Source organism: Micromesistius poutassou (genome assembly GCF_964030765.1).
Source record: "Micromesistius poutassou genome assembly, chromosome: 12".
NCBI classification, from domain to species: Eukaryota; Metazoa; Chordata; class Actinopteri; order Gadiformes; family Gadidae; genus Micromesistius; species Micromesistius poutassou.
Window position 1 is genome coordinate 458,422 of NC_140282.1, and position 18,498 is coordinate 476,919.

General features: G+C 54.1%; 1 protein-coding gene across 1 annotated transcript; it reads left to right on the top strand.

Annotated features, from left to right (window-relative positions):
- Positions 1 to 116: 116 nt before the first annotated feature.
- Positions 117 to 17,114, top strand: LOC311356065 (DNA-binding protein RFX7-like). Its single transcript, XM_084475848.1, has 9 exons — positions 117 to 567; positions 4,463 to 4,496; positions 6,288 to 6,373; positions 7,209 to 7,331; positions 9,123 to 9,239; positions 9,994 to 10,078; positions 11,474 to 11,681; positions 12,147 to 12,409; positions 13,145 to 17,114. Exons 1-9 carry the CDS (start codon positions 359 to 361, stop codon positions 16,457 to 16,459), a joined length of 4,440 nt encoding a protein of 1,479 aa, XP_084331974.1. The 5' UTR covers positions 117 to 358; the 3' UTR covers positions 16,460 to 17,114.
- Positions 17,115 to 18,498: the final 1,384 nt, after the last annotated feature.

An 18,498-nucleotide genomic window follows, 5' to 3' on the forward strand; every position in this document is an offset into this window, starting at 1 on the left:
TAAATATATAAAGGTGTATTTCTGTCGGTGTGGGTGGGGGCCGGGCCGAGTGCGCCTGCGCCACAACTCTTGACCGCGCACATGTAACGGAGTCCAGACCGCGGGGCTGACGGAGGACAGGCGGACGGTTCCACTCTCGCCTCCCGGTTTCCCTTTTTTTTTTTACGGTTATTCTGTAGCATGCAGGCGCTCCCGGCCCCGCGCGTGACGACTCCTCGGAGCCCCGGTGTCCCGGTGGAGTGACTGACGCGATGCGGACCGGGGGGCTGCCGGCCCCGGGGGGCACTCCTTCACTCCTGCTCTCCGCCACACGTGCGGTCTGACACCGCTCCGCCTGCCGTTAGAAACCTCCGCCACGATGGACGAGGACCCGCCGCGAGACGGGCCGCACCACCACGACCCCCTGGACCCGGGGGTCGGCCTGCCCCCCCTGGACCCGGGGGTCGGCCTGCCCCCCCTGGACCCGGGGCTGCACCAGGACCCGGGGGTCACCCTGCCCCCCCTGGTCCCGGGGCTGCAGGGGTCAGAGGCCAGCGCGCTGCAACTCCGGATAAAGAATTCTATCAGGTAGGAGTGAACCGCTGTCATAAACTAGCAGGTGATTTATTATTATTATTATGATTATTTATTATTATGGCGGCAGGGGAGCTGCTGTCCCACAGAGTCGCTCATAGCCGCCCCTCCCCGCCCGGAGGTAATCCCGCCCCTCCCCGCCCGGAGGTAATCCCGCCCCTCCCCGCCCGGAGGTAGACCCGCCCCCTGACGCGCGGGTAAACAGCGGGGGGTTAAGCTGGCGTCGCCGATGCTGACATCGGAGCCTATTTTTAAAAGACGGCTGGGTGGACACATTCACTGTAGTGCTGCGTTGTTATTATTATTCTACTCCGTGTATTTAACAACAACGTTTATTAATAAATGCGAGTATAGATGCGAGAACGCAAATCCCCCCCCCCCCCCCCCCCCCCACCAACGTTTGTTTACTCCTGTCTCGAGTCCAGGACTGTAAATAACGACAATCATACATAGTATAAGTACAATACTGTAAAACAATACTTCAACATTTATAACATAAGTAATAAGACGTATATATCCGTGGAGGCGTACTGTGAAGTGGCCCATACATGTTGATATGATGTATCACTGTGGTTCACTTGGTCAGCGGGACAGACTCACGGGCCTATAGCTCCACCACACTCCTTTACAAGAGCAGCACGAGAGACCAAACTTGTGGAAAATATGAATTAGTGCTTATGGAGCCCACATGTCTGCCGAGTATGTGACGTGAACTCCAGGGCATCTCAGTCCAGCAGTGAGGTGCACCTGATGTTCTCAGCCCCAGAGGAACCCACAGAGCGGAGTGTCCTCCAGACAGAGCACGGTGCAGGGTGACGCTGTAGTTCAACATGTGAAGGTGGACTGCAGCATGGAGCCCTGCGGTCTTCATGGTTCAGAAGAGCAGAGAAGTGAGCAGATGTAGACGTTCTCACACGTCTCTGCATCACTGTGGTGGACCTGACCGCTCCTCCCTGGGTCCTCCTCTGAGGAGACCAGCCTGCTCCTCCCTGGGTCCTCCTCTGAGGAGACCAGCCTGCTCCTCCCTGGGTCCTCCTCTGAGGAGACCAGCCTGCTCCTCCCTGGGTCCTCCTCTGAGGAGACCAGCCTGCTCCTCCCTGGGTCCTCCTCTGAGGAGACCAGCCTGCTCCTCCCTGGGTCCTCCTCTGAGGAGACCAGCCTGCTCCTCACTGTGGGTCCTCCTCTGAGGAGACCAGCCTGCTCCTCACTGTGGGTCCTCCTCTGAGGAGACCAGCCTGCTCCTCACTGTGGGTCCTCCTCTGAGGAGACCAGCCTGCTCCTCCCTGGGTCCTCCTCTGAGGAGACCAGCCTGCTCCTCCCTGGGTCCTCCTCTGAGGAGACCAGCCTGCTCCTCCCTGGGTCCTCCTCTGAGGAGACCAGCCTGCTCCTCCCTGGGTCCTCCTCTGAGGAGACCAGCCTGCTCCTCCCTGGGTCCTCCTCTGAGGAGACCAGCCTGCTCCTCACTGTGGGTCCTCCTCTGAGGAGACCAGCCTGCTCCTCACTGTGGGTCCTCCTCTAGCTGAGGAGTCTCAGCCAATTAGAGTCTGTAATAACTCAATCCCTTTAAAGAACCCGTCATGTAAGAGACTAATCTTTGTTTTCCTCAGGTCGCTATAAACAAGCGCTGATGGTCTCTGTGTACCCAACGACGCGGCTTAGGACCGGCTTAGGACCGCGTCCAGAGTCAAAGGTCCCATAGTAACTGCTGATTAGAGGGATCCCTTTGTTGTGGTGCAGAGCTGTCCCCTAGCCCCTAGGACCTGTCCCCTAGCCCCTAGGAGAGAGGGACCGCCTCACCCTAGCTCCTAGGAGAGAGGGGACAGTCTGACCTGTCCCCTAGCTCCTAGGATATGTCCCCTAGCTCCTAGGAGAGAGCGGACAGTCTGACCTGTCCCCTAGCTCCTAGGATCTGTCCCCTAGCTCCTAGGAGAGAGGGGACAGTCTGACCTGTCCCCTAGCCCCTAGGAGAGAGGGACCGTCTCACAGGGTGTGTGCTGTGGCCTGTCTCCTCCAGTCTGACCCGTCACTCATCAGATCCGCTGCTTGAAGCAGTTGTTCCAGTGTTTACATTCTGAGATTATTGGTTCACGATTCGTACACGGAAACTGACACTCAAAGCCGTCCGCACAATGATATAATGTGTTGTTACACCGTTATGTCATGTAATGCACAGTTTACTTATTTTCAGTTGATGCTTATTTCTTATTAATATTTCCTTCTTAGAGATACCTTGTTATATGGAAGAATACATTGATGATAATGCCGGCTTTACAAAACATAATATAAACATAAACATACTTTCTAGCTTCTCATGGTGATCAGACAGAAAAGGGAGCGTGTGTTTTGATTTATGATGATGATTTATGATCCTGTAATCTGCCAACGATGAATCACGTCATGAGAGACCGATGAGGTCATAGTGGGAACCATGGGACAGGTAGTATACATACGTGACAAACAGGTAGTATACATACATGATGAACAGGTAGTATACATACGTGACGAACAGGTAGTATACATACATGATGAACAGGTAGTATACATACACGACGAACAGGTAGTATACATACACGACGAACAGGTAGTATATATACTCTATGGGTCCTCCAGTTTGAGGAGAGGTCTGGTCACCACAGGTCTGGTCACTAGAGGTCTGGTCTAGAGGTCTGGTCTAGAGGTCTGGTCACTAGAGGTCTGGTCTAGAGGTCTGGTCACTAGAGGTCTGGTCACTAGGGGTCTGGTCACTAGAGGTCTGGTCACTAGAGGTCTGGTCTAGAGGTCTGGTCACTAGAGGTCTGGTCTAGAGGTCTGGTCTAGAGGTCTGGTCACTAGAGGTCTGGTCACTAGGGGTCTGGTCACTAGAGGTCTGGTCACTAGAGGTCTGGTCTAAAGGTCTGGTCTAGAGGTCTGGTCACTAGAGGTCTGGTCACTAGAGGTCTGGTCTAGAGGTCTGGTCACTAGAGGTCTGGTCACTAGAGGTCTGGTCTAGAGGTCTGGTCTAGAGGTCTGGTCTAGAGGTCTGGTCACTAGAGGTCTGGTCACTAGGGGTCTGGTCACTAGAGGTCTGGTCTAGAGGTCTGGTCACTAGAGGTCTGGTCACTAGAGGTCTGGTCACTAGAGGTCTGGTCACTAGAGGTCTGGTCTAGAGGTCTGGTCTAGAGGTCTGGTCTAGAGGTCTGGTCACTAGAGGTCTGGTCACTAGAGGTCTGGTCACTAGAGGTCTGGTCACTAGAGGTCTGGTCTAGAGGTCTGGTCTAGAGGTCTGGTCACTAGGGGTCTGGTCACTAGAGGTCTGGTCACTAGAGGTCTGGTCTAGAGGTCTGGTCTAGAGGTCTGGTCACTAGGGGTCTGGTCACTAGGGGTCTGGTCACTAGAGGTCTGGTCACTAGAGGTCTGGTCACCACAGGTCTGGTCACCTCCAGTTGAAGTGAGCTTCCTGTCTCTCTTTGTACACAGGCCATGTGTTGCCGGGTTACGTGACCTAAGAGCGCTTGTTTCATACCGACCATTCCTCCGCTTTATAAATAAATACGGTCTGAGGCGCGGCCTCCCCTTACTGTCTCTCTTTAATCACAACCATCATTAATCACACTGTCTCTCTTTAATCACAACCATCATTAATCACACTGTCTCTCTTTAATCACAACCATCATTAATCACACTGTCTCTCTTTAATCACAACCATCATTAATCACACTGTCTCTCTTTAATCACAACCATCATTAATCACACTGTCTCTCTTTAATCACAACCATCATTAATCACACTGTCTCTCTTTAATCACAACCATCATTAATCACACTGTCTCTCTTTAATCACAACCATCATTAATCACACTGTCTCTCTTTAATCACAACCATCATTAATCACACTGTCTCTCTTTTCACAGCAAATCCGTCCAATCCAAGGTGGACACCATGTTGGTGAGTATTCTTTAAGCACTATGATTCTACATGTTCAGACTGGTTTCTATGATTCTACATGTTCAGACTGGTTTCTATGATTCTACATGTTCAGACTGGTTTCTATGATTCTACATGTTCAGACTGGTTTCAAACGGGTAGAATCTGAAATGACATATTTGAGGCATTTTGGTGATAAAATGGGTTGACATGAAATCGATTCAGGAATGTATGAATGAAGTGTGTATCAATAGTGTTGAAAGTGTGAGCTCAGGAGGAACACACTGAAACACACTGAACAGCCAAAGCCTAAAGGCCTACTGCCAATACAGTAAGGATGTGTTAGTCCCCATCTGTACACGTCAAACTACACCGTCAGTCTGAAGCTGACGTCCACATCAGTGGTGGGAAAACCAAAAGCCTGAACAGATCAGATGTGTTCAGAGTGGGCTGGATCTCCATCTGGTTCTCTGTAGCCGCCGGGAGGAGCTGTGTTCAGAACTGGTTCTGATCTGGTTCTGATCTGGTTCTGACCTGGTTCTGATCTGGTTCTGATCTGGTTCTGAACTGGTTCTGACCTGGTTCTGATCTGGTTCTGACCTGGTTCTGACCTGGTTCTGATCTGGTTCTGACCTGCGTTCAGCAGCCGCACTGCAGATCAACACTTTACTCACCACAGTGTTGTTCATCTTTACAACTTCATTCATACATTCATTCAAACCTCTGCTCTCCCCACTGTGTGATGATCGGTGACTGATTGATTGATCGGTGACTGATTGATTGATCGGTGACTGATTGGTCAGACCTAGATGAGGTCATGTTTGGGCCGCATTCAGACAAACTCCAAAAGCTCACTTCCTGTCTCCATGTTGAGGTCAGCGGGCTGACAGTAACGCGGCGTGCTGCCTCCAGACATCGGGGGGGGTAGTCTCCACCTTTAGACGCGTGGGTTTCACGATATGAAACAGCAATATCTCTAGTGGGACTATTATCCTGAGGAGTGAGGACTACATTTCTTAAATAGATCTCTAACCCTTGAACATATTTAAACATGGGGACCTTCCATGGTCTCCTCCACTACCAGTGGAGGGTGACGGCCGCCCTCCAGCCAATAGTCGGGTCTCCTTCACTACCAGTGGAGGGTGACGGCCGCCCTCCAGCCAATAGTCGGGTCTCCTCCTTAATGCCGGTGCCGCCGTGGCTCGTGGTGAACGGCGACACGCAGAAGCGGCTGTAAGGGCGCCCAAGAGCACTCACGTCTGTGTAGATAATTTGCAGGCTTGGCTTTTTATATTGATGATAACTCAATAGTTGTAATCCTGAAATTTGATTACATTACCGCTATCGATCGGCTAAGTGGATTTGGCTCCGTACCAGTCACTCAGGCAGAACGCCGACCCACAGGCTGGAAGATGATATATGGCCTGTGCTAGCTGTTAGTTGATTGGATGCCATACTTTATCCACATCCAGGCACCACACACTCTGTCAGGGATACACTCAAAGCCTTATTCAGAAACCTAAATACTGCCGATGAATAACCACTGTCAGGTTTATTAGAGCTGCATGCTTTATGGCCGTCAGCCACTGACGGACGGCGGTGCCCTGCTGTGCGTTCGCCTCCTTTAATTCAACCGGTCTGTGTTTGTTTCTTTTCTCTGTTAAAGACTAAGATACGTATCGCGTATGGTATTATAGTATATCGTTACAATCTGTAGCTTTACTTTAATTAATACTTAATGTTAAGATCACAGCACAGGAACGTTGAGTGATGAGCGTAACGGCCGTCCTCTCCTGATTTCTGTCCGAGCAGCAAGACGTGGACAAGTTCACGGACATTGAGAAGCTGTACCTCTACCTCAAGCTGCCCACTGGCTCCAGCGTCAGCACTGACAAAAGGTACGTCCAACCGTCTGTACATTCCTCTGATGATGGTCAATTGATTGCATTTATACCGCGCTTTTCTAACCGGTGGCTAAGTGCTTTAAAATACTGCCCCACAATCACCCATTCATCACACATTCACACACCGACGATAGAGTCAGCCCCGCAGGGCGACAGCCAGCGGGTCAGGAGCAGTCAGGGTGAGGCGTCTCTCTCAGGGACACCTCCACACTCCTCTAGGAGGAGCAGTCAGGGTGAGGCATCTCGCTCAGGGACACCTCCACACTCCTCTAGGAGGAGCAGTCAGGGGGAGGCGTCTCTCTCAGGGACACCTCCACACTCCTCTAGGAGGAGCAGTCAGGGGGAGGCGTCTCTCTCAGGGACACCTCCACACTCCTCTAGGAGGAGCAGTCAGGGGGAGGCGTCTCGCTCAGGGACACCTCCACACTCCTCTAGGAGGAGCAGTCAGGGTGAGGCGTCTCTCTCAGGGACACCTCCACACTCCTCTAGGAGGAGCAGTCAGGGGGAGGCGTCTCTCTCAGGGACACCTCCACACTCCTCTAGGAGGAGCAGTCAGGGGGAGGCGTCTCTCTCAGGGACACCTCCACACTCCTCTAGGAGGAGCAGTCAGGGGGAGGCGTCTCTCTCAGGGACACCTCCACACTCCGCTAGGAGGAGCAGTCAGGGTGAGGCGTCTCTCTCAGGGACACCTCCACACTCACAGCTAGGAGGAGGAGCCGGGGATCGAACCGGCAACCTCCTGGTTACCAGCCGACCCGCCCTACCCCTACCACCTGACCCCTTTATGACCCCCTGACCCTTGACCTGCCGTGTCTCTGCCGGTCCTCAGCGAGCAGGCCCTGGCCACGTCCAGCCGCACCCAGCAGACGCACGCCTTCCACTGGATCCGCAGCCACCTGGAGGAACACCCCGAGACCTCGCTCCCCAAGCAGGAGGTGTACGACGAGTACAAGTAGGCGCTCGCTCACGTCCGCTTCCTGTTGACCCCCCGCCCAGGGTCACGTGACCCTGGGGTCAGGCTAGCGGTTAGCCCTGAAAATACACTTTCCCTCCCATGGCCGCGTGGAGGTAGAACTCTGACTTCTGAATTCTGACCTTAATCTCATAATACTGAGATTGTAGTCAGAACTCCGAAAAAAGGAATCACATGTGGCCTAATCCTCTCCGTACTGAGAAGACTTTCAAGAGCTGAACTTTTCTTGATTTCCGTCTGCTCAGTGAAAGGGACTCTCTGAAGCAGCATTGATCCGTTGTGTATTGATAGGGCGAACAGAAACGACCGTCTTAACCAACCCACAGGGCTAAGAGGGGAGGAGCTTATTCTCTCGTGATAAAGATCTTCCTGACTTTTTATGTTGGTACTTTGATAACATTACTCTATGTATCTTTAACAAAGACACCTGGATATCACTCTAGTCCCACACAAAGTCTTTCATTAGCTCAGATTAAAGCACATTTGCAGCCATTAAGAGGCCTACAGTAAAATCTAATGGAGCGTAGTGAGGAAAACCTTTTTATAATGAAACAGTGGTTGGTCTTCCTCGGTTCAACAGTTCTGGAGTGAGATGGATCCATTAGTGCTTTCAGTGTATCTCTCCTTTACATTTCAGCTAAGACAATATAAATAGATGCAAGCTGCTGGAATGGGGCTGCACGCCATGTGTCTGTAACATTAGAATGGAAAGTCTGAGACAGTGATTGAAATACCTTGGCGCTCTTATGCAACAAGTCCTTTTAACTCGACTAGCAAACAGAAAATACAGCCAGACACATGGGCTCCACGGACCAGGACCACGGACCAGGACCATGGACCAGGACCATGGACCAGGACCATGGACCAGGGACGAGCCACTAGCTAATTAAAATGATAACCCTTCATGTTGATATGTTTTTTTTATCTGACTAGATCCCCAAAGATAGATCATAAAACGTGTCTTTAATGTTGTCGATAACAGCCTGTAGAGATAGAATGAATGTAAGCTGGTCGCGTAGACAGCAGGTCTGTGTAATGTACTATTACATTTCTTTGACTGCCTGACATAGAAAACTAAAATAAGAGACTAAAGGGGCCTGAAATAGCCTGATTGAGCCGGCTCTGGTTTCAGGTCCCCTCCATACGTCAGCAGCGAGCGGCTATGGGTGTGAAGCTAACTGCTAAAGCTCTTTAGCACCAAACACAACTCGCTTACCTCAGGGATTTACCGTCCCCAGGCCGCCGATACCGGCACGGCGCTGGACATAACTCAGTTAGACCAAGCAGAACAGTGGAGTCATCAGCATACAACGTGATCAATCAGATCAGGATGTTTCATTTAATTTGATCAGGAAGGAGTTAATGTTGGTTATTGATTGAGCAGCGTGTGTGTTATTGATACTTGGTAGACTGTCTTGAAATAACAGTTCCGATGCCACTGTCTTAGAACTAGATTGAATGTAACTTAGGCCCTGTCCCAATTCTCCCCCTTAACCCTCGATCTGAGCCCTAACCCCACGAAGGGGTAGGGTGTCCCAATACTTAAGGGAGCGAGGGGGGAGGGTGTTTTTCCCTTAAAATCAACCCTTGAACGCTAACCAGCCCGGGAGCTGACTGGCAGCTAAGGGCCCTCAGAGCGTGTTCTTGTTAAGGAGGAATGGGACGGGCCCTTAAGGTCCCCCTGCGTTCTCTACGGTCCACGTCTGCAGTAGACTAGGCGTGGCCCGTCTCCAGACCCCAGCGGTGATGTTCTCTGCTCCTCTCCTCCAGGAGCTACTGTGACAACCTCAACTACCACCCGCTGAGCGCCGCCGACTTCGGGAAGATGATGAAGAACGTGTTCCCCAACATGAAGGCCCGGCGCCTCGGCATGAGAGGCAAATCCAAATATCCTTTATGAGCGAATCCTAACCGCCGGACCTCCGGCTGACCTCCACCTGACCTCCAGCTGACCTCCAGCTGACCTCTGGCTGACCTCTAGGGGAATTCCAGTCACAGACAGCAGCTGTTGCAGTTCATAAAGAATCTAAAAATAGATGTGAAATCAAATCAAATCAAGTCCCCCCTCTGTGCCGTGAGGCTGTGTTGCAGAACAGAGGAGCAGGGATTGGCTGTTCCCTGACCCCCACCAGGGGGGGTCCCCCCGGGGGAGGGGGGGGGGGTAACGTAGACCCTCCTGTTTATCGTCACCAATAGCGACAATCTGGTTGAGCGTTATAGTCTTATAATCTGGGACTGGAACGTCTTCCTTCTGACAGTTGTCTGGACGGACATTCAGAACTAAAAACAAAAAGATTTGGACCGGTACTTAATCCCACAACATGTGTTAAATATTACATGACAAATTTAGAAATAGAATCAATTGTAAATCGTAAATTATGAAGGAATGGTAATACAGTTAATTACAACAGCGCTTCATCGTGCATTATCATTAAAATATCAATTTTTAACCATTAGTTTACTATCCTTGTTGCAGTATATATAACTAAAGTCAATGTGACAATTCCTCTAAGACGAACACACACCGTATGTGCTGACGAAATCATTCTTCTCCTCCAATATTAATAATAATTCCTGCAGAATGTCCACTTCATACGGTGTGAAGAGTCCTCCTCCACGTTGTGCCTTAACCCGTGTGTACGTACTGCTACAGCGGGCTGAGGAAGAGAGCGCTGGTCAGCACGCCCTCGCTGCCCACGCTGGACCTGCACAAGGCAGGGAACTCGGTCAGTACCTCATATGGTCCTCATTTAGATGGATAGATAGATAGATAGATAGATAGATAGAGTGATAGATAGATAGATAGAGTGATAGAAAGATAGATAGAGTGATAGATAGATAGATAGATAGATTGATAGATAGATAGATAGATAGATAGAGTGATAGATAGATAGATAGAGTGATAGAAAGATAGATAGATAGAGTGATAGAGTGATAGATAGATAGATAGATAGATAGATAGAGTGATAGATAGATAGATAGATAGATAGATAGATAGTGATACAGATAGATAGATAGATAGATAGAGTGATAGATAGATAGATAGAGTGATAGATAGATAGATAGATAGATAGATAGATAGATAGTAACTTTATTGATCCCTAGGGGAAATTCAGGGTCCAAGTAGCTCAAAGACATAGACATCACACATAACATACACATAATAACACAAGCAGGATTATCAAAAAAAGAGATCCACATGGACGATAAAGTGAATAAGGATAAAGACACTAAATAGCAAATAACAACGAGGTTCACATTAGGCTGTTGAGAATGAGTGAGTGAGTTCAAGTATGTATGTAAGGTGCTCTATGCGCTTTCATCCAAAGCGCCTTACAGTGTTGACTGACATTCACCCATTCATGCACACATTCACACACCGACGGTGGAGTCGACCACGCAGGGCGACAGCCAGCGGGTCAGGAGCAGTCAGGGGGAGGCGTCTCTCTCAGGGACACCTCCACACTCCTCTAGGAGGAGCAGTCAGGGTGAGGCGTCTCTCTCAGGGACACCTCCACACTCCTCTAGGAGGAGCATTCAGGGGGAGGCGTCTCTCTCAGGGACACCTCCACACTCCTCTAGGAGGAGCAGTCAGGGTGAGGAGTCTCTCTCAGGGACACCTCCACACTCCTCTAGGAGGAGCAGTCAGGGTGAGGCGTCTCTCTCAGGGACACCTCCACACTCCTCTAGGAGGAGCAGTCAGGGGGAGGCGTCTCTCTCAGGGACACCTCCACACTCCTCTAGGAGGAGCAGTCAGGGTGAGGCGTCTCTCTCAGGGACACCTCCACACTCCTCTAGGAGGAGCAGTCAGGGTGAGGCGTCTCTCTCAGGGACACCTCCACACTCCTCTAGGAGGAGCAGTCAGGGGGAGGCGTCTCTCTCAGGGACACCTCCACACTCCTCTAGGAGGAGCAGTCAGGGGGAGGCGTCTCTCTCAGGGACACCTCCACACTCCTCTAGGAGGAGGAGCCGGGGATCGAACCAGCGACCTTGCGGTTACCAGCCGACCCGCTCCACCTCCTGAGCTGCTGCCGCCCGTTTAAAACTGTTTCAGTATTTCATTGTATTCCGACTCGCCCCGCCAAACACCGTGTGTGACCCAGCGTGTTGTCTGCCTCCAGTTTGAAGCCCTGGATTCTCCCGGTCCGATCTCCAACATCAAGGAGGAGGTGCGCTCGGCCGCCTGCGGTCTGGTGTGTGAATGGGCCCAGAAGGTTCTGAGCCGTCCGTTCAACGCCGTGGAGGACCTCGCGCGCTTCCTGCTGAACAGCCACTACATCAGCAACAAGTCGGTGGCGGCGCTCAGCATCATGGCCAGCACAGCGGCGGGTGAGACGGCTCTCCCCTTCCCTCTCGTCCATGGTCCGTGTCCCTGGAGTCTGTAGAGTGATGCTGCCCCCTGGTGGTCAAAGCTCGGTACTCCTTCTGCTGCAGGAGACCGCGTGAACATTCAATTCAATTCAATTCAATTCAATTCAATTCAATTCAATTCAATTGGTGGGGGGGGGGGGGGTCTCTCCTTCAGGGGGGGGGGGGGGGGCATGATAACACGACTTCATCCACTGTGGTGTAGTTACTGTAAGAGTGCTCGTATTGCAGTTGTTGACCTGATGGACCTCATGTCTCCTCCTCCTCCTCCTCCTCCTCCCCCTCCCCCTCCTCCTCCTCCCCCTCCTCCTCCTCCTCCTCCCCCTCCTCCTCTCCTCCGCCCCCTCCTCCTCCTCCTCCTCCTCCTCCTCCTCCTCCTCCCCCTACTCCCTCCTCCCCCTCCTCCCCCTCCTCCTCCTCCCCCAGGGGTGAAGTCCCCCCCGTCCTCTTCAGCCTTCGCGCCCCCCCCCGAGGCCGCCGGCTCCTTCCAGCCCCAGGCCTCCGCCCGGCCCTCCCCCTCCGTCGACGCCAAGCAGCAGCTGCAGCGCAAGATCCACAGGAAGCAGCAGGAGCAGCGCCTGACCTCCCCCCCGCCCGGCGAGGGCCCCCCCCCCGCGGGCCCCGCCCACCCCTCGCCCCAGCCCCCCCCCCTGGGCCTCGTGGTGGCGGCGGTGCAGAGCCCGCTGACGGTACCCAACCCCGCCGCGCGGCCGCGCCCGGTCTTTGTTTACGTTGGCAGCTTTGACCTTTGACCCCGACCGTGACGGTTCCCATGACGACCTGTACAGAGTGTGGCTGGTTGTCAGCAGAACAGCAATAACACAACTACACAATAACACAACTACACAATAACACAACAACACAATAACACAACTACACAATAACACAACTCTATAGGAGGAGGAACAGGAAGTATAGGAGTCCCCATTTAATGAAAATAAATAAATGAAATGTGTTTTATTCGTACGTCACCGTTTAAAGGTCCCGTGACGCGCCACCAGGTGTGAGTGTGATCGGCCGCTACAAGCCGTTTTGGAAATCTGCCCCTTATGACATCACAGGTGGGCGTGTCCACCTGTGATGTGTGACGGATAGGATGAGCGACGTCTGCTCCGGTCCACTGGGTGGGCTGGTGGACTGACCTATCAGCACACAGCTAGGTGGACACGCCCACCTGTGATGTCATAAGGGGCTGATTTCCAAAACGGCTTGTAGCGGCCGATCACACTCACACCTGGTGGCACGTCATGGGACCTTTAAACTAGTTCAAGGTGGTCCGTGTGACTCCAGGTGTGACTCCAGGTGTGACTCCAGGTGTGAGTCCAGGTGTGACTCCAGGTGTGACTCCAGGTGTGAGTCCAGGTGTGACTCCAGGTGTGACTCCAGCTGTGACTCCAGGTGTGACTCCAGGTGTGTGTCCTCAGGTGCAGAGGAGCCGGGCGCTGCTGACCCCGAGTCCAGCGGCGGAGAACAAGGCGGGGCCCCTCAGCCTGCAGGTGCTCGCCCAGCCGCTCCAGGGTCCCAGGGCCCCGCCCCCGGGGCCCCCGGGGGACCGCGCCGCTCTACGCCAGCGCTACCCCCAGATCCTGCCTAAACCGTCGACCGGCGGCGGCGGCGGCGGCGGCCTCGCCCTGCACCCCCCCCCCACGGTGCTGCTGGCCAGCGGCGCCGTCCAGACCGTCCGCCCCGCCCGCCACATCAGCCCCGTCAACCTGCTGCAGGTGACGGGCGTGTCCCTCGCCCGCGGCGCCGCCCCCGCCCCCGCCGCCCCCGCTCCGCAGTACGGGGCGGGGGGGGGGGAGGACCAGAAGACCAGGGGGTCCGCCGCCCCCCCGACGGCCCCCCCCGCCCTCCCGTACTGCGGAGCGGGGGCGGGGGGGGCGCGGCCCCCCGGGGTGGACGTGGAGATGGAGGTGGAGGTGATCCACCAGAACAGCCAGCAGCAGCTGGACGCTAACAGACTAGCCGTGAACCCGGGGACGGTGACCCCCAGAGGGCAGCCCCGGGCGGCCAGCGTGCCCATACCCCAGAGCAGAGGCTCCCTGGGGCCGGAGGAGGGGTCCTACCGGAGGCCCAGTGTGACCTGCTCGCTGGGAACCATCACCGGGACCATTCTGGAGGGAGGCAGTAACATCATGAGCAACCAAAGCACTTTACACTCTGTCGTCTCCACCAGGAGTTCAGGAGACGTCTCCGTCCCCAACGCTAACATGTCCCCGTCGTTAAGGAGGAGCAGCGACGGCTTATTGTTCACCAACAACACGACGAGCCCCAGGAAGCGGAGCGGGCTGAGCCCCGACCCCCCCTACTCCCCCCTGAAGAGAGCGCTGAGCTCCAGGCCGGCCGACGCGTTCTCCTCCTCCGACGAGTTCAGAGACGAGATCACGGCCATGACCAGCCGGCCGCCGCCCGCGGGGGCCCCGCTCCGCCCCGAGAGCGCCCCGGTGTTCAGCCGGGCCCTGAGGAGGGGGGGCTCTGCGGTGTCTCCCCCCCCCGGCCCCGCCCTCCTCCCCGCGGGCCCCTTCACGACCGCCGGGTTCCAGGCGGTCGGCAGAGCCCAGAGCGCCCTGGAGCCGAGGAGCAGGAGCAGCTGCAGCGTGACGGAGGGCGCTGCCTCGCTGGGGCACGGGGCGCTACTGCTCCGGCAGCAGCAGCAGCAGCAGCAGCAGCAGCAGCAGCAGCAGCAGCAGCAGCAGCAGCAGCAGCAGCAGCAGTACCACATGACCCACATGGAGCCCCACAGCCCCGAGCGCCACAGACAGACCCTCTGCTCCCACGAGGCGCTGAGCGGGCCGCACCACGCCGAGCGGCCCTACTGTCACATGGAGCCGCCGGCCGACCCCCAGCGGACCCCCACGCCCCTCAGGGACCCGCTGGCCGCCGGGGGCCCCGCCCCGGGCTGCGGGGGGGCGGGCTACTTCCTGGAGGACGACGACGTGACGCAGGACAGCATCGTGGAGGAGCTGGTGCAGATGGAGGAGCAGATGAAGCTCAACCTGCAGCGCTTCGGCCCGTGCGCGTCCTTCCAGCGGCAGCAGACGCCGCTGCAGGGCCGGGCGGCGTCCGCCAACCAGGTGGTGACGCCGTTCTACCACTCCCGCAACAGCAGCTGCACCCCCGTGCAGACGCCCACCCCCACCCCCACCCCCACCTCCGAGATGATGGGCGGAGCCAGAGCCCTGATGAGCCCCTGCTCCCGCATGGCCCCCACCACCCCGGTGGACTGCCACACCCCCGTCGGCACCCCCACCCCCACCCCCACCCCCACCCCCACCCCGCCCTGCGGCGGCGGCGGTGCCCAGGCCGGCCTTGCGGAGTGCAGGAATCCCTTCGCCTTCACCCCCATCAACTCCAGCGTGACGGGTTACCACGGCGCCGGGCCGGTGTCCTGCAGCCCGGTGAAGCCCATGCAGCGGCCCACGGCCACGCACCCCGACAAGGCCAGGCTGGACTGGATGAACCAGAGCTACAGCGGGGGCGGCGCCGGCCACAGCGGCCCCGCCCCCAGCTACCAGGACCTGATCGAGGACCACTTCCAGAAGCCCCACGCCTTCGCCATCCCGGGGCAGACCGCGCCCCCCCCCCAGGGGAGGCCCCCCCCCCACCACGGGCCCCCCGGCCGCCTCACCCCCGGCTCCCCCGTGGCGAGGAGGGAGGGCTTCGCCGTCCCCGCCCCCCTGGAGAGCAGAGCCGCCGGCTCCTCCCCCGCCGCCGCCGGCAGCATGGCCGCCTTCAGGTGCCGCAGCGTGAGCCCGGCGGTGGGCCAGCGGGGCGCGGGGCCCGGCGGCGGGCCCCCGTCGCACTCCGCGTCCCGGACCTCGCTGGCCTCGCCCCAGTTCCACTCCCCCGTGGCCCCTGAGATGTTGAGCGTCCTGGCCAGCAGCCAGCAGGGCCTGAGCGCCAGCAGCCTGGCCCAGCGGAGCCAGTCGGTGCCGGTGAACGTCATGATGCAGACGGAGGCCCTCCCCCTGCAGCCGCCGCTCCAGGGCCTGGGCGGCGTCCTGCTGGGTAAGATGGAGCTGGACTGCGAGGCGGCGGGCCGCGGCCTGGGCAGGGGCCCCCCGCCCTCCGGCTACAACAGCCCCGCCTGCATGAACCTCGCCCAGCTGCTGGAGGCGGCCCCCGCCGGCGCCGACCTCCAGGCCCCGGGGCCCGCAGACTGCAGTCACGGCGACTACTGCTTCCAGAAGCCCACGTTCCTCCTCACGCAGGGCCCCGCCAATGAACAGATGATGCTGTGCTCAGGGGGCGGAGTCACCTCGTCAGCTGTCTCCAGGCAGTATCACCAGCAGGCCCCGCCCCCCCGCCTTACCGCCCCCGCGCTGGAGCAGCAGCAGCAGCAGCAGCAGCAGCAGCAGCAGCAGCAGCAGCAGCAGCAGCAGCAGGGGCATCTGCTGGACTTCAACACCACGGTGAAGAGGCTCATCAGTGACAACAGCCGCCTTCACTCCGGGAAGAGGATCTCGGAGCCGGCGCCACAACACGGCGCCGGGGGGCAGGGTTTCCCCGGGGAGATGGGAATGTCGTCGGACCTCTCCAGCACCATCAGTGACCTGAACACTCTGGATACGAACCTTCTGTTTGACCCCAGTCAGCAGCAAGGTCAATATCAAGACACCACGCCGGAGGACATCATGAACGACCCCCTGTTCCAACAGATCTGCAGCGAGACGGCGAACGCCAGTGGATTTGATTGGCTGGAAAGCAAGGATCATCCGACCGTGGGGTTGATGGGCTGAGCGATAATGCAGCGTTAGGAGTTTGGCTTCCACATAATGCGTGATTGATTGTGTTTTCTTTTGTTAATGTCGAGGGTTTGGTTCAACATGAAGGCCTAGGACATGTCCTGAACCTTGAGTCGTCGTCATTGATTATTTTAGGTTATTTATAGCTAAAACAAAGAATTGCATCATTTGCATGTGTTTGCAGATTTGTGTTTTTCGCTTCAGTTTTACTTCATTATTCTTTAGTATACGCTGAATGACACCTTTTCAAACTATTTGTGCTATTTGAGGTTCATGGAGCTCTTCAGTGCTATTGAATGGTAGCATTGAGTCAGAGGAGGTTCCAGAAAGGATTTGATTGTGGGATGAGCAGGAAAGTAAAGATATACTTCTTCCACTCTAGTAGTCATTGTAGCTGGAGAAATGAATAGAGGTGTTGATTACCTCTTGTTGCTCGTGGTGCTTCTGAAAGCAACGTAGTAATCAGTGATATTCCTGCTGGCGGATTCACCTGTAGGATGTTTTGTATAAAAATGTGGAATCTGTGTGAGCAGCATAGGATGATAAATAAGGGACTTTGTGTCAACGACCAGAGGGTTGAGCTTATTCACACATTAAGGGAGCAGGAGGCCTCCTGTCCCCTCGCTAGCAAAGGCTTCAGGAGAACCTGCTTGAGACTCATCATGAGGTCAGGGTTAGGGTCAGGGTCAGGGTTAGGGTCAGGGTTAGGGTTAGGGTCAGGGTTAGGGTCAGCTTGTCATAGTCTCCGTGGTGCAGCTTGACATCTTTTAAACAACAATGCATTTCTTACCCATTTCAAGACGCTACTCACACTGTCATAAATTTTAACCCTCACCTCAAAACGTGCTTTTGCAGCTCACCTGGTCTGGCTGCTGAGAGAATAATATAAAGAAAGTATATCATTTGTGGAATTGACCGGCTGGAATGTGAAGTAATGCACTTTATTGGGTCGGTGAACAAAGGATTACAATTATTTCAAATTCAGTCATTTCTTCGATCAGAGAAAAAAGTTTAAAAGAAAGTACTTTTAAAGAAAGGTAAAAGCATGTGATTACATTGTAAGAACATGACAATCATTAACTATAAAATATATATTCAACTCATTTATATTTATTAATAATTATTAATCTATTTTTAGGGGGTGTGAGATGTTCCACACTTGTCAAAGAGAGTGACATCCCTTCAGTATTATGTGTATTTACTATCGCTGCTGTTTCGGTTGCAACTATGAATTTGAAATGACAAGCCACCGTTATGTCATGATTGTCTTGTTTCATTGAACCATGCGCTGCAATTTGTTGAAATCCTGGACGCTTCCAAACCAAAATAAGATGAAGATGTGAACTTTAAGTTAAAGGGCTGACGAACACGGCTGTTTTCAGAACCACTGCCATGGCAACATCACTGCTACTACTGGAACAGTTTCACTTTTTAAAACATCAGATTTAAAAAAGGAAACAATTTGTGGACAATCAAAATGTGACTCTTTTGCACTCTGTTTATAATACCCCTCACAGTGTCCTGTGTTGTCCAGCATTTGTTGTGGTGAACGTTGAACTTTCTACTTCTACCCAACCAATGTGTTCTGCTTCATTGTTTTGTTCTGTAAATTCATACTCTTTTGGTGCAAATAGTATTTTGTATTTTTGTGACTTTTTTTTAAAAGAAGTTAAAACAATGCAGTAAATTGAATTGTAAGAAATGTAATCATGGGAAAAAAACGCTGGAAAGTTTTTTTCTGTCCTAAAGCTTTATTAAAGTGTATCTTATCTTGTAAGCTTACTTGGAGAAAAATAATGCAAACGTATTAATTTAATAACAGGGCTTTAAAAGTTGAAATGCAAATGTTAAATTACTCATTGGGATATTATGGGGCATCATATTTATTGGTCAAGGATGCATTTTATATTCTCTAACACCGCGTGTGACTAACCAATGGCGAGGAGTAAAAGGCGAAGAAAATGCAAGTATTTTGCAATGTTTCTATTTGAGAGCATGAGTTTTATATACTTTATTTAGTTTAAGCTAGGGTA

Excerpts from the sequence above, each read along its gene's own strand:
- LOC311356065 (XM_084475848.1), top strand. The coding sequence starts at position 359 with ATGGACGAGGACCCGCCGCGAGACGGGCCGCACCACCACGACCCCCTG. Across the intron at positions 7,332-9,122 it reads GAGGTGTACGACGAGTACAA|GAGCTACTGTGACAACCTCA; the intron begins GTAGGCGCTCGC and ends CCTCTCCTCCAG. Across the intron at positions 9,240-9,993 it reads GGCATGAGAGGCAAATCCAA|GTACTGCTACAGCGGGCTGA; the intron begins ATATCCTTTATG and ends ACCCGTGTGTAC.